The sequence below is a fragment of the Hypanus sabinus genome, chromosome 10 (genome assembly GCF_030144855.1).
Source record: "Hypanus sabinus isolate sHypSab1 chromosome 10, sHypSab1.hap1, whole genome shotgun sequence".
Taxonomy (NCBI): domain Eukaryota; kingdom Metazoa; phylum Chordata; class Chondrichthyes; order Myliobatiformes; family Dasyatidae; genus Hypanus; species Hypanus sabinus.
The window spans coordinates 155980224-155994553 of record NC_082715.1 but is presented as its reverse complement, the minus strand read 5'-3'; the positions used below and the strand labels follow the sequence as shown (position 1 = coordinate 155994553).

At 44.7% G+C, this 14330-nt stretch overlaps 1 protein-coding gene across 1 annotated transcript in view; it reads left to right on the top strand.

Moving 5' to 3' along the window:
- LOC132401380 (glutathione hydrolase 1 proenzyme-like) overlaps window positions 1-14330 on the top strand; it is a 360589-nt gene that overhangs the window by 329169 nt on the left and 17090 nt on the right. Inside the window, exons 4-5 of the mRNA XM_059983505.1 lie at window positions 5953-6045; window positions 7051-7243. Of these exons, the coding sequence (XP_059839488.1) occupies window positions 5953-6045; window positions 7051-7243 (286 nt within the window). The remainder of the gene's footprint in view (window positions 1-5952; window positions 6046-7050; window positions 7244-14330) is intronic.

Genomic DNA, 14330 nt, shown 5'->3' with positions numbered 1-14330 from the left:
TTATGGACCATCATTGTGAAAGCACGTTTGTTTGGAAAGTGGGTGTATGAAAGGGAAATTGAATGTTTTGTACATATGCAGTTTTATGTTGCAATAATCTAAAGGAGGACAAAGTGAAATGTATGGATTATTTCTCTTAGAGAAATGCCTTTCCTTAGCACTACTTATGGATTGTTATCTGTGCCTGTGTATTGACCTGTCTCTCTCTTTCACTGTGATGTGAATATACCAATTAACGCCACTTCCCGCATGTGTGTTTTTATTTAAATGATATGTAGTTGCAGAGAGACAACACTAAGCTCATCTCCCTGACCCGTAATATTCCTAGCATTAAAATAAACACATTGAACCTATCTGTCCCATCTTGTCTATTTTGCACGCACCCGGTTTACCGGTCATAATATTTACCTTTCTGTCAATGTCTCAATCCACGTGTTGGGTGAAGGTGATGTTGCAATGTCCCTGGGATGAGTGCTTGGGCTCCAGCTGATCACAGTCCCTCCCAATGAGGGAGTCGGTACAATAATGATAAATGAGAACTGAAATGACAAATTTAAGAAAACACAATGTACACTCAAGCACACTTCAATTGGCACCATCTAGAACAACTTCTCAGGATTTATTTCCATTAATGAAAGCAGGATTTGACATACTGCATGAGCAAAAGTGGTCCTGACAAGTATGCACCACTAAACTTAAATGAAAGCACAGCCTAGAAAAATGAAGAAATTATCACTATGGACAAAAAAGTTAACCAATGGAAGAGCGGGACTCCATGGAAGACATCCCCTGATCTGAACAGGCAAGATGTCAACAAGGAATACTTAATTAAATACCATCAAGACAATAAGTGCAGAAAATGCCGAGAGAAACCAGAAACAATCTGACACATTACAGGATCCTGTATGTGTTTAACTCAATCTGATTACTTACGTGGCCACAATCAAATGGCGAACATCATTCACCAAAATCTTGCTTTACAAGCTCGTACAACTCATATCGATACAAGATAATTCCAGTTTTAGAGTCAGCATCCTACAAATATATTATTACAGATAGGACAATCCATTATAACAGTCTGAATATACAATACAAGGTAAACAAGCACAAATAACTTGCTGAGAGACAGAGGCATTCCAAGCATCATAACACAGAAATCAATAAATGAAAAAACATCAGAAATATGTTGAATTGTATGTACAATATACTGTGTATCTAATCAAAATGGCTTCTTTGGTTTGCTAGAGTAGGAATGTTTTATGTCTGATAAGTGTTTTTTTCACGCAGTTGTTTGGCTTTGGACTTGCTGATATGGGGATTGTATTCATTTGTTAACCAATGGGGAATGTTATTTTGTCTTGTGGGGCTGGGAGCTTGGGGGGTTTGGCGGTATTTTGAAGGGAGGCAGGAAGGAGATGCCGAGGAAGGTGGACGTGCACTGCACTGCTCGGTCGAGCACGGGGGTGGTCCCAGGTGCGAAGACGTGGAGGTTGGAGGCAAGCGACGAGGGGTCAAATGGCTCGATGGTTGATCTCCAACGATGTGCACTAAACTGACTGAACTTTGATAAGTTGCCACCTTTTACTTTATTTTATTTTCCTTCATATATACTGTATTGTGTAGTACTCTTTTAGTTTTAGTAAAATCTTTAAAGCGTATTCTGTGATGGTATCTGGTGTGAGTTTGATATGATATGTGTACGTGCGGCATAAACTTGATTCTCACAGCACCTGCATGTACAGGAAGTGGGGTTGGTGAGTGGTTGGATCTCCTTTTCCCCTAGACATATACCAGCCTGTTGGGTAAGTGTTACATTTGTGTCAGACTGTGGAATCGCGCAGGCAGCAGAGCAGAGATGGACAGAGATAAGATTGTTAGCTGGTGCGAGTTGGAAGACGTACCGGTGCAGTATGCCTGCGTAGTGAGCGGAGTGGATTTTCGAGTTTTAGGAGACGAGTTAGTGTGGGGGATAAGTTTGGTGAAGGGTATTGGGCAGGTAGAATTGGTAGCTAGATAGTGTGGTAAAGAGGTGGAGTCTAGCTGGGTGGTGGTTCATACGAGTGTTGACGTCATGACTTTGGAAATGCCGGCGATGGTCAGTGTTCCGGGGGAAGCGGGGCCGTGGGGGCTCCACACTCTCTCCAAGGGGGAGGATAATGAGACACCGGAGGAGTAGCTAGAGTTAGAGGTGGCCCCGGTGAGGTGCCCGTCACTAGTAAAGGGAGGCCCTTTAACAAGCCCCGCCCCTCAGGTAGGGTGGAAGCCTCGGAGCTGGCAGCCGCACTTAACTCCTTGGTGGGGGTGGCCGAGAGGCCACGGCTGAAGCTGGGGGTGTTCTCCAGAGCCAAGCCTACTCCAGACAGGGAGGTGGACTATGAGACCTGGATCGAGCATACGTCCTTGATGTTAGAGGAGTGGCCAGGCTCGGAGGAGGAGAAGAGGCGGCGATTGGTGGGAAGTTTGAGGGGTTCGTCAGCCAAAACCGTCCGGGAGTTGAAAGCTGAGAAGCCTGGGGCCTCAGTGGAGGAATGCATAGAAGTTTTGGAGGGAGAGTTTGGGTTGTCAGGGGAACCCTGGCTGCTTTTAGCAGAGTTTCAATGCCTGGAACAACGAAGAGGGGAAAAGCTCTCTGGGTACATATTTCAGATGGAAGGGATGCTTATGGGGTTGTGGTGCCAGGGGGTAGTGAAGGCGCCTGATGTGGCTAGCGTGAGGATGAGTCAGATATTCAGTGGCTCTCTGGAGGAGAACAAGGTGGCGTGGACTATCCAGCAGGCTTATAGGAAAGGCCCCCTTCCATCCTTCGGGCAACTGATCAGAGAGGTGCAGGAGGAAGAGAGAGCATTGTGGTGGAAAAGGGGCTCGGGCCACCAGGAGACTTGGTTCTTTTCTTGGTCTTACAAGAGGAAATTGAAAGGCTATGGAACATTGTCCCGATAATGATATCTACAACTGGTGTCATCCCAAAGTCATGACCCAAGAGCATTAAATTAGGGATACATACCAATATTTATGTAAATCTCTAGAAAGCCACAATATTAAATGCCACTAGAATAGTCTGAAAGTTCCTAGCGATTGAGTGTGCTTGGCTATGCCTGTACCTCAGGTGTTACCAGTCTGAGCTGAGAAAATACAAAAAATGCAAGCATGAAAATAATATTACAATGTTGGATGCAGGGTAGGCTGGGAGGAGGATACAGAGGGACTTCAGAATCGGAATCAAGTTTATTATCACTGGCATGTGATGTGAAATTTGTTAATTTAGGGTTAGGGTTCTGCAGTAGTTCAATGCAATATATAATCTAGCAGAGAAAAAATAATAAAAAAATAAAAATAATGATAACAAACAACTAAGTCAATTATATACATTGAATATATTTTTAAAAAACATGCAAAAACAAACATACTGTATATTAAAACAAGTGAGGTAGTGTCCAAAGATTCAAAGCCCATTTAGGAATCGGATGGCAAAGGGGAAGAAGCTGATCCTGAATCACTGACTGTGTGCCTTCAGGCTTCTGTACTTCCTCCCTGATGGTAACAGTGAGAAAAGGGCATGCCCTGGGTGCTGGAGGACCTTAATAATGGATGCTGCCTTTCTGAGACACCACTCCCTAAAGATGTCTTGAGTACTTTGTAGTCTAGTGCCCAAGATGGAGATGACTAGATTTACAACCTTCTGCAGCTTCTTTTGGTCCTGTGCAGTAGCCCCTCCATACCAGACAGTGATGCAGCCTGTCAGAATGCTCTCCACGGTACAACTATAGAAGTTGTTGAGTGTATTTGTTGACATGCCAAATCTCTTCAAACTCCTGATAAAGTATAGCTACTGTCTTGCCTTCTTTATAACTGCATGGATATGTTGGGACCAGGTTAGATCCTCAGAGATCCTGACACCCAGGAACTTGAAGCTGCTCACTCTCTCCACTTCTGATCCCTCTATGAGGATTGGTTTGTGTTCCTTTATTTTACCCTTCCTGAAGTCCACAGTCAGCTCTTTCATCTTACTGACGTTGAGTACCAGGTTGTTGCTGTGGCACCACTCCACTAGTTGGCATATCTCACTCCTGTACGTCCTCTCGTCACCACCTGAGATCCTACCAACAATGGTTGTATAGTCAGCAAATTTACAGATGGTATTTCAGCTATGCCTAGTCACACAGTCACATGTATATAGAGAGTAGAGCACTGGGATAAGCACACACCCGAGGGCACCAGTGTTGATCATTTGTGAGGAGGAGATGTTATCACCAATCCGCACAGATTGTGGTCTTCAGGTTAGGAAGTCGAGGATCCAGTTGCAGAGAGAGGTACAGAGGCCCAGGTTCTGTAACTTCTCAATCAGGATTATGGGAATGATGGTATTAAGTGCTGAGCTATAGTTGATGAACAGCATCCTGACGTAGGTGTTTGTGTTGTCCGGGTGGTCTAAAGCTGTGTGGCGAGCCATTGAGATTGCGTCTGGCATTGACCTATTGTGGTGACGGGCAAATTGCAGTGGGTCCAGGTCCTTGCTGAGGCAGGAGTTCAGTCTAGTCATGACCAACCTCTCAAAGCATTTCATCACTGTCGATGTGAGTGCTACTGGGCAATAGTTATTAAAGCAGACCACATTATTCTTCTTAGGCACTGGTATAATTGTTGCCTTTCTGAAGCAAGTGGGAACTTAAGCCCGTAGCAGTGAGAGGGTGAAAATGTCCTTGAATACGCCCGCTATTTAGTCAGCACAGATTTTCTGAGCCTTACCAGGTACCCCATCGGGTCCTTCTGCCTCACGAGGGTTCACTCTCTTTAAAGACAGTCTAACATCGGCCTCTGAGACAGAGATCACAGGGTCCTCAGATGCAGCAGGAATCTTCACAGCTGTAGTTGTGTTCTCCCTTTCAAAGTGGGCATAGAAGGAGTTAAGTTCATCTGGTAGTGAAGCATCGCAGCCGTTCATGTTATTGGGATTCACTTTGTAGGAAGTAATGTCTTGCAGTCCCAGCCAGAGTTGCCATGTGTTAGGGTTAGGGTCAGGGTTAATGCATGGGGGACATGGACAGGCTGAGTGATGGGGCATGGCTTATAGAAAATAACCCAGTCATCTACCACTGACTTAGTTGACGTGATACCTGTTAAGTGGCAGCAGTACAGTGAAATTACTTTACATGACAAAATAAATAAATGGTGTAAAAGAAGGAATAATGAGATAGTGTTCATGGACCATTGGGAAATCTAACGGCAGAGGGGAAGAAGCTGTTCTCAAAGCACTGGGTGAGGGTCTTCAGACTCCGATAGCTCCTCCCTCACGGTAGTAAACTGAAAGAGTGTATGTCCGGATGGTGAGGGATCTTCGTGACGGATGCCGCACTTTTGAGGCATCACCTCCTACATGATGAGGGCAGCTGTGTCCTATCATAGACCTGCCTATATTTCCCACCCTCGGCAGCCTCAGTAGTTTTTAAATAGTGAGAGCTTGAGAGGTGTTAGTGATTGGTGACCTTGTTAACACACGGTTCAGTAGATGATTGGGAGCTTGTACAAGAAAATGCTGAGGTGAAGGATCTTACTGAATGGGAATAGGTGTGGAGGAATGAACATCGTTATGTGTGAAACATGACGATCACGTCGCACTTGGTGAGGTTCCACAGAGACCAGCATGACTGTGCTCCGGTACCACTGGAGTTGGCCGAAGGGAGATTGGTAACGAGGCTGCCCCCAGGCCCATATCCCCGATTCCTGTTTTGTCTCTGATGCTGCAGGGGGAGTGGACAAACTGCACACTGGAATGAGTGGAGGAGGATGTCACTTGGCGAGAACCACAGGTCCGTGTCTGTGGGCATCTTGTGGGTAGCCCACCTCCTGTGTTCCAGAAAGGCCAGGTTCTATCTCACTCCAGGTTCCAGCTCCTGCTGGGTGTGGTTACATGACCCATGTTGCTTCAAACATTATTTAATTCTTCTTTGACAGGAACAGTCGATGTAATTGATTCTAGAGAAGTGGCTCCAGGAAGTGCAACACGAGATATGTTTGTCAATGGCAAAAGTGACCTGTCTCAAAAAGGTAAGGACAGAGACATCGATTCCAGTGTTCTTTGGCCCCAGGGTCTGAATGAATTCCAAAGTTTGCACCGGCCCAGTTACCCCACAATTGCTTCCAATTGCTTCTTCTTCCCGTTGTTTGTAAGCCGGGATTCCAAGGGTTAAGTTCAGCAGGAGGTTTCTGCCAGTGTGTCGAAGAGTGCGGTTGTGTTTAGGAGTCAGTACATACCGTTTATGTATTCACTTCAAATAAATGTCACATACACAGTAAATTACCATTTCAATCACATTAAATTGTGGTCATCCATCTAATTTGGCATCTAGTTTAGCAATTCATTTACACCCAAAGCAGCCTTCCCAGGAATAAATCAATAAAGTTGTGCACGTGCCTCTAAGGCCATCGGATTGATACTAGGAATGCAATCAGATGCAGTGATCAGGCACTTCAGTATAAACAGCACACCTCTCCATTTACACAAAGCCTCTAGTTATGTCAGTCCTCTTGGTATATATATCGTGCTTGATTTACACGTCTCCCTCCCCATCGATACACTGCTGGCCGTCCTTTTAAACATCTCCTTCCATTTATTCCCAGCAGAAAAAGAATTAGGGAATGGTCCCAAACTGGGAATTAGTAAACGGCACATACAGGCATCTGTAGGGCAAATGGGGGGTTTCCAGGAATGGTGGAATCATCAGGAGCTCAAGTGTGTTGTAGGAATTGATAATCACATTTTAATTTGAAACTGTAAACGGTTTATGAATGCCGGAGCATTGTAGTGTTGTTACGGTCACTGAATAAAAAGAGGGTCTGCTGGAAGGAAGGCCATGCTGATTCACCTCGTTTGTCTGAAGCACAACAGATGATTCAAAACTGGCAGGATCCCTAATCCATCTAAACACTGGAGGTGCCTCACCTGTAACTGTTTCACCCTTACCAAGAGGCAAGCAACATCTGCAATTGTGTCCACTCAAATGGTTTTTGTTTCAGAAGCTTCTGATTGGTTATTTCTGTTCCTGCCTACAGGAGGATTGTCCATAGCCATCCCTGGAGAAATCAGAGGATACCAACTTGCTCACCAACGGCATGGAAAGTTAGACTGGAAACAGTTATTTGAGCCAAGTATCAAACTTGCCAAAGAAGGATTTCCCGTTGGCCGAGCTCTTGCAGCAGCTATACAGGAATCTAAGGAGACCATTGAGAACAACGCGTCCTTATGGTGAGTCCATCAAAACACTGACAGAGCTGGGAATTAGACACTGGGCTCTCAGTGACAACAATTCAAGTCAGCAGCTCTCACCCCTGAGAGACCGTAAGGCATCCTATATCTGTAGGTAGATGACATTCCAAATCTTTCAGCGGAGATTGACCAACAAAAACGTCAGCCCCTTCAGTTGGCAGTATATACAATTTACATTTGTATATGTCAGTTTTTGTGTTACAGAGGGATTTCATTCGCAGAAACCAGTGACCGTAGGGAAATGTGAAAGGGGCTTCACAGGTAGTGATTTCTGCATTACTTCCAGTGCCACGTGCTAAGAGGGCAAGCACAGAAAGAGATCAGATGAACGTGTGATTGAGAAACGGATGCAGGGGGCAGGGTTTCAGAATCTTGAACCATTGGGTCCTCTTCTGTGGTGGTGTGACCTGTACGAAAGGGACGGTTTCAAGATTCAGGATAGGTTAGTGTCATTTCCAGTACAAAAGTGAGAACAGAATAATTGTTACTCCACATCTGATGCAGCACAAAGAAAACCGTAATAAGATAAAGAGCACAGTTAGCCTGAACAGTTAACACCACTGTTAATGGTATTGAAAGCCCTACATAAGATTTGGAGCACAGTAATAATAAAACACAATAAATATAAAAACATAAGATAGCTTCTATACATAGATTGTTTGGTCGTATATCTATAGGTGATGCATAGGAGCGTCTGTACATAAGGTGACTCTGACAGGAAATGATAAAGTACTGGGGGTTGGGGGTGTGGAGAGGTGGGTTAGTGGGTGGAGGTGTTGATCAGCCTCACAGTTTGGGGAAGTAACTGTTTTTGGGTCTGGTGTGGATGTCGTGTAGCCACCTCCCTGAGCAGGATGGGTGAGATCCTCCATAATATTACGGCCCTTTTCCAGCAGTACATTCATCTTTCCGAACAACGTCCTTGCTGGCCGGTAGGCAGGTGTGGGGGTTGCGTTGGGCAGCGTTGACTACCTGTTGTAGTCCCCACCACAGTGCAGTTTCCGAACCGTGCAGAGATACGGCGTGTTAGGATGCTCTCTACTGTGCATCGGTAGAAGGATGTATGCTGGCCGGTAGGCAGATGTGGGGGAGCTTTGACTACCTGTTGTAGTCCCCACCACAGTGCAGTTTCCGAACCGTGCAGAGATACAGCAAGTTAGGATGCTCTCTACTGTGCATCGGTAGAAGGACGTGAGTACAGATGTGCATCGTCCAGCTCCGTTCAGTCTCCTCAGAAAGTAGAGTCGTTGGTGAGGCTTCCTGATTGTGCATAGTGTGATCTGGAGCCATGAGATGGCGTGCAAGCTGGGCACTCCCAGGAGTCTGAAACTGCTTGCAGTTTCCACTGCTGTGCCAGAGAGTTGTGAGTTCTCCTGGAGTCAAGAACCATCTCCTTTGTCTTATTGACATTGAGGACACCAGGCCTCGAGTTCTCCCGCGGCCTCTCTGTAGGCCATCTCTTTGTTGTTCGTGATGAGCCCTTAACTGGGTGGGAACCAATATACAGGGCAGACAGTTCACAGGTGCTACTCCAGAGAATTCAGCAAATCATAAATACCAGGAATTCTGCAGATGCTGGAAATCCAGAGGAGCACACACAAAATTCTGGAGGAACTCAGCAACTCAGGCAACATCTATTGAGGGGACATTTCAGGCAGAGACCCTTCATCAGGGATTCCTGAGGAACAGATATACAGGAGGGTTGGGGAAAGGTGTGAAAACCCTTCAATTTGCCAAACATGGACTGGGATCTCCTTAGTGAAAGAGGGTTTAGATGGTCCAGTGAGAGGCAAGGCCACACTGATCCTGGTGTTGGGGAATAACACAAGGCCAGGTGACTGGCCTTGCCCCAGGGGAATAGTGGGAGAACAGTTAGGAAACAGTGAGCACAAATCCTTAAGTTTTAAGACTTAGCTATAATTAACTACAGATTTTGTGTGAGAGAATTAAATAGGAACAGAACAAGTAATAAGAGTATTGGGCAGGAACTAGGGAGAGTTAATTGGAAATGGCTGTTTTTGGGCAAGTCCCCATCTGACATGTGGAGGGTGTGGAAGGAATAACTGCAGAGTACAGGACAGGTAGGTTCCAGTAGAAGGAAGGACAAGGATGCTAAGATAAGGGAGCTTTGCATGTTGAGAGAGGTGGTGAATTTAGACAATAAGGACAATGAACCATATGTAAGGTTTAGGAAGCCCGTATCAAGCCCAGGTGAAGAATATAAGGGTGGCAGAAAAGAAGTCAAGTAGGAGAGCCAGGAGGGGCCATGAAAAACTCTTGAATTAGAGAGATTCCCAATGTATTCTATACATACATTAAGAGGATAACTACGAGAGGGTAGGACCACATGAGGATAATGTGGGGAAGACCTAAATGAGTAGAGCATTGATCAGTGCGGAGTGTGCTTGTAAGACAGGGCATTTTGAGTTAAAATCCCTTGAAGAACGTTAAGATGGATGTTCCCAAGGCTTGATGGGATATATCCCAGGTGACTGAGGGAGGCGAGAGATGAGATTGCTGGGGTTACGATCAAGATCTTTGTATGGACTGACAATAGACAATAGGTGCAGGAGTAGGCCATTTGGCCCTTCGAGCCAGCACCACCATTCAATGTGATCATGGCTGATCATCCACAATCAGTACCCCGTTCCTGCCTTCTCCCCATATCCCTTGACTCTACTATCTTTAAGAGCTCTACCTAACTCTTTCTTGAAAGCATCCAGAGAATTGGCCTCCACTGCCTTCTGAGGCAGAGCATTCCATAGATCCACAACTCTCTGGGTGAAAAAGTTTTTCTGAACTCTGTTCTAAATGGGCTACCTCTTATTCTTCAACTGTGGCCTCTGGTTCTGGACTCCCCCGACATCGGGAACATATTTCCTGCCTCTAGTGTGTCCAATCCCTTAATAATCTTATATGTTTCAATCAGATCCCCTCTCATCCTTCTAAATTCCAGTGTATACAAGCCCAGTCACTCCAATCTTTCAATAGACAATAGACAATAAGTGCAGAAGTAGACCATTCGGCCCTTCGAGCCTGCACTGCCATTCTGAGATCATGGCTGATCATCTGCTATCATCTACTTTCAACATATGACAGTCCCGCCATCCCGGGAATTAACCTCGTGGACCTACGCTGCACTCCCTCAATAGCAAGAATGTCCTTCCTCAAATTTGGATACCAAAACTGAACACAATACTCCAGGTGTGGTCTCACCAGGGCCCTGTACAACTGCAGAAGGACCTCTTTGCTCCTGTACTCAACTCCCCTTGTTTTGAAGGCCAACATGCCATTGACATTCTTCACTGCCTGCTGTACCTGCATGCTTCCTTTCAGTGACTGACGAACAAGACCACCTAGATCTCGTTGTACTGCCCCTTTCTCTAAATTGAGACCATTCAGATAGTAATCTGCCTTCCCGGTCTTGTCATCAAAGTAGATAACTGTAGCTACAGGCGTTGTCTGGAGGGGGCTGGTGAGCAGCTATTGTTGTTCTGTTGTTGCAGAAGGGAATTAAGGATAATCCAAGAAATTGTAGACCAGTGAGTCTCACTTCAATAGTAGGAATGCAAGTTAGGAGGATTCTAAGGAACAGGAAAAGTCCTAATTAGGGAGAGTCAACAAAGCATTCTGCTTGGCAAATCGTGTCTTACTGTTGTGATTAAGTTTTGTGAGGTGATGAAAGTGATTAGTGACAGGAAATTTGTGGAAGTTGTCTACTTTCAATTCTGGTCACCCCAGTATAGCAATGATGGGAAGGCTTTGGAGTAAGTGCAGAAGAGGTTTACTGGGATGCTCCCTGGATTAGAGGGTGTGTTGTAGCGTATTCAATATTGAGTAATATTGTAAAGATAATGTTTGATTAAACATTCTTTGTGAATTATACGCAAGAAGTACGTGAATGCATACCTCATTACACCACCGTGTCATATGCGAGCATAAGTGTACACAGGTTTTCTCAGCTCCTGTGGTTTTCATTTAATTAGTTTCTGCAGCTGCAATACAGAACAGTGGTGATGAGGAAGGTTTAACAAGAACACACAACATCTACCTACCTGTTGAAGTGCAGCATGTTTATGATTTGGAAGGGAAGAGAGACTTCCGAGATAAAGAAAGAAGCACAGCGCGATTTTTCTTCAGAAAGGGAGAGAGATGATTGAGTTATTTTTTTAAAAAGGCAGAAAATAGATGAAATTTACAAGCAACAAGTATGGCCACAGGTTCTATAACAGTGAGTACCATGTGATAATAAACATAATTTTTTTTTAAAAAAGTACAAATGGCTGGCTATATTTGAAAGATAGATGTGTTCGATTTACACAACAGGCAAAATCACATGATATATACTGAACAAATTGAACAGTATTTTGAAGCAAATTAAGTAGCCAATGGAAAGCCAGTTTCAGGGTCATTGAATGTAACAGGTGGAAAAACAGGCAGTTTGCTTAGCAGAAGTTTAACTGCTCCAACCAAACCAGCTGAAATGAGCTTTACTGATATCATGAATGTAATGCAAGAACATTTAGAACCAAAACCATTCTTATTGCTGAATGCTTTAGGTTTCATAAGTGGAATCAAAAGGAAGGGGAGTCCTTTCCAACATATGTAACTGAATGGAAGAAATTATTTGAGCATCGTCAGTTCAACGATGGGCTAAATGATGCACTGAGAGATCATTTAGTTTGTGGAATCTTACAAGAAATCATTGCAAAATGGATTCTAACTGAAGTGTAACTCACTTTTAAAAGAACAGTTGAAATCACAGACACAACTGAGTTGCAGTCAGGAATGAAAGTGAGTGTGAACAAAATTGCAATGTCTAAACAGGAACCTGCCTGGATGAAATAAATTGTGTTATCGTTGTGGCAGGGGCTCACACACCTGAGCAATACAGGTTTAAAGGTGAAACTTGCAGAAAATGCAACAAAATAGGGAACATAAAATAACATGTTGGCAGGGGAGAGAAAAAGTCAAGTTGCAGTTTCAAATTGAGAACTAATCTGCATGTTTTGATGAAAATTCTGATAATGAGAGTAACAGACAGGGTAGTCTTGCCAGTTACATTGTGAAAACTAAAAGGAGACAAGCAATATGGTTTACACCAGAAGTGAATGGCAAATTAATTAATAAGGAATTGGACACTGGCTCAGCTGCTTCAGCCATTCCACAAAATAAGTTTGAATGGAAATTCAAAGGTACGGAACTGAAGCCTGCTAAGAACTAAGAATGTTCTCTTGGTAGTGTGGAGGATCAGAGGGATCCTGGGGTCCGAGTCTATAGGATGCTCAAAGCAGCTGTGTAGGCTGACTCTGTGGTTAAGAAGGTGTATGGTGTATTGACCTTTATCGATTGTGGAATTGAATTTAGGAGCTGAGAGGTAATGTTGCAGCTATATAGGACCCTGGTCAAACCCCACTTGGAGTACTGTGCTCAGTTCTGGTCGCCTCACTACAGGAAGGATATGGATGCCATAGAAAGAGTGTGGAGGAGATTTACAAGGATGTTGCCTGGATTGGGGAGCATGCCTTATGAGAATAGGTTGAGTGAACTCGGCCTTTTCTCCTTGGTGCGACGGAGGATAAGAGGTGACCGGTTAGAGGTGTAAAAGATGATGAGGGGCATTGATCATGTGGATAGTCAGAGGCTTTTTCCCGGGGCTGAAATGGTTGCCACAAGAGGACACAGGTTTAAGGTGCTGAAGCGGGGGGGGGGGGGGGTGGTGTAGGTACAGAGGAGATGTCGGGGGTAAGTTTTTTACTCAGAGAGTGGTGAGTGTGTGGAATGGGCTGCCAGCAATGGTGGTGGAAACACATAAGATAGGGTCTTTTAAGAGATAGGTACATGGAGGTACATGGATAGGTACACGGAGCTTAGAAAAGTAGAGGGCTATGGGTAAGCCTAGTAATTTCTAAGGTAGGGACAAGTTCAGCACAACTTTGTGGGCCAAAGTGCCTGTATTGTGCTGTAGGGTTTCTATGTTTCTAAACGATAACCCTGTGGAGATGACATTTGTCACAGTGAAATGCAAAAACCAACAATCCACATTGGGCTTGTGTGCACTTGAAGCAGGAGGGACAGCATTGTGGGGAGTGATTGGCTGAGACAACTATATTTGATTGGAGATCCATCCACCATTTGCATGCCACATCCCCTGCAATAGAGTCAACTGAAAGTGAATTAAGAAAGATACTGGATGACACCACGGCCATGTTTAAGGATGGTGTGGGAATCTCAAACATGCCAAGAGCAAAACTGTTAAATGAAAATGCCACACAGCACTCCAAGTGCAGTCTGATTGCAGTGCGCACAGTTCTACAAGTACAGTCTGACTGTACTGCATAGTATTCTGAGTACAGTCTGGCTGAAGTACACACAGAGCTCCAAGTGCAGTCTGATTGCAGTGCGCACAGTTCTACAAGTACAGTCTGACTGTACTGCATAGTATTCTGAGTACAGTCTGGCTGAAGTACACACAGAGCTCCAACTGCAGTCTGACTGAACTGCACACAGAGCTCCAAGTGCAGTCTGATTGCAGTGCGCACATTACCTCAACTGAAGTCATTCAAGTGCAAACAGATCTGCAAGTGCCATCTGACTGTAGAAGTGCACACAGAGCTCCAAGTGCAGTCTGACTGAACTGAAGTGCATGCTGTTTTCCAAGTACAGCCTGACTGAAGTTCACACTGTATTCCAAGTGAAGTCTAAAGTGCACACTGTACATCACGTGCTGTCTGATTGAAGTGCACACAGTTCTGTAAGGACAGAGTGCACAGTACTCCAAGTACAGTGTGGCTGAAGTTCACACAGTACTACAAGTGCAGACTGACTGAACTGAAATGCCCAGAGTACTCGGTGTAGTCTAACTGAACTGCACACAGTGCTCCAAGTAGTCTGACTGAATTGCACACGGTACACCAAATTCAGACTGACTGAAGTGCATACAATACTCCAAAGCAGTCAAACTGATGTGCACACAGTACTCCAATTGCAGTCAGACTGAACTACACACAGTACTCCAAGTACAGTCTGATTGAACTACACACAGTACTCCAAGTACAGTCTGATT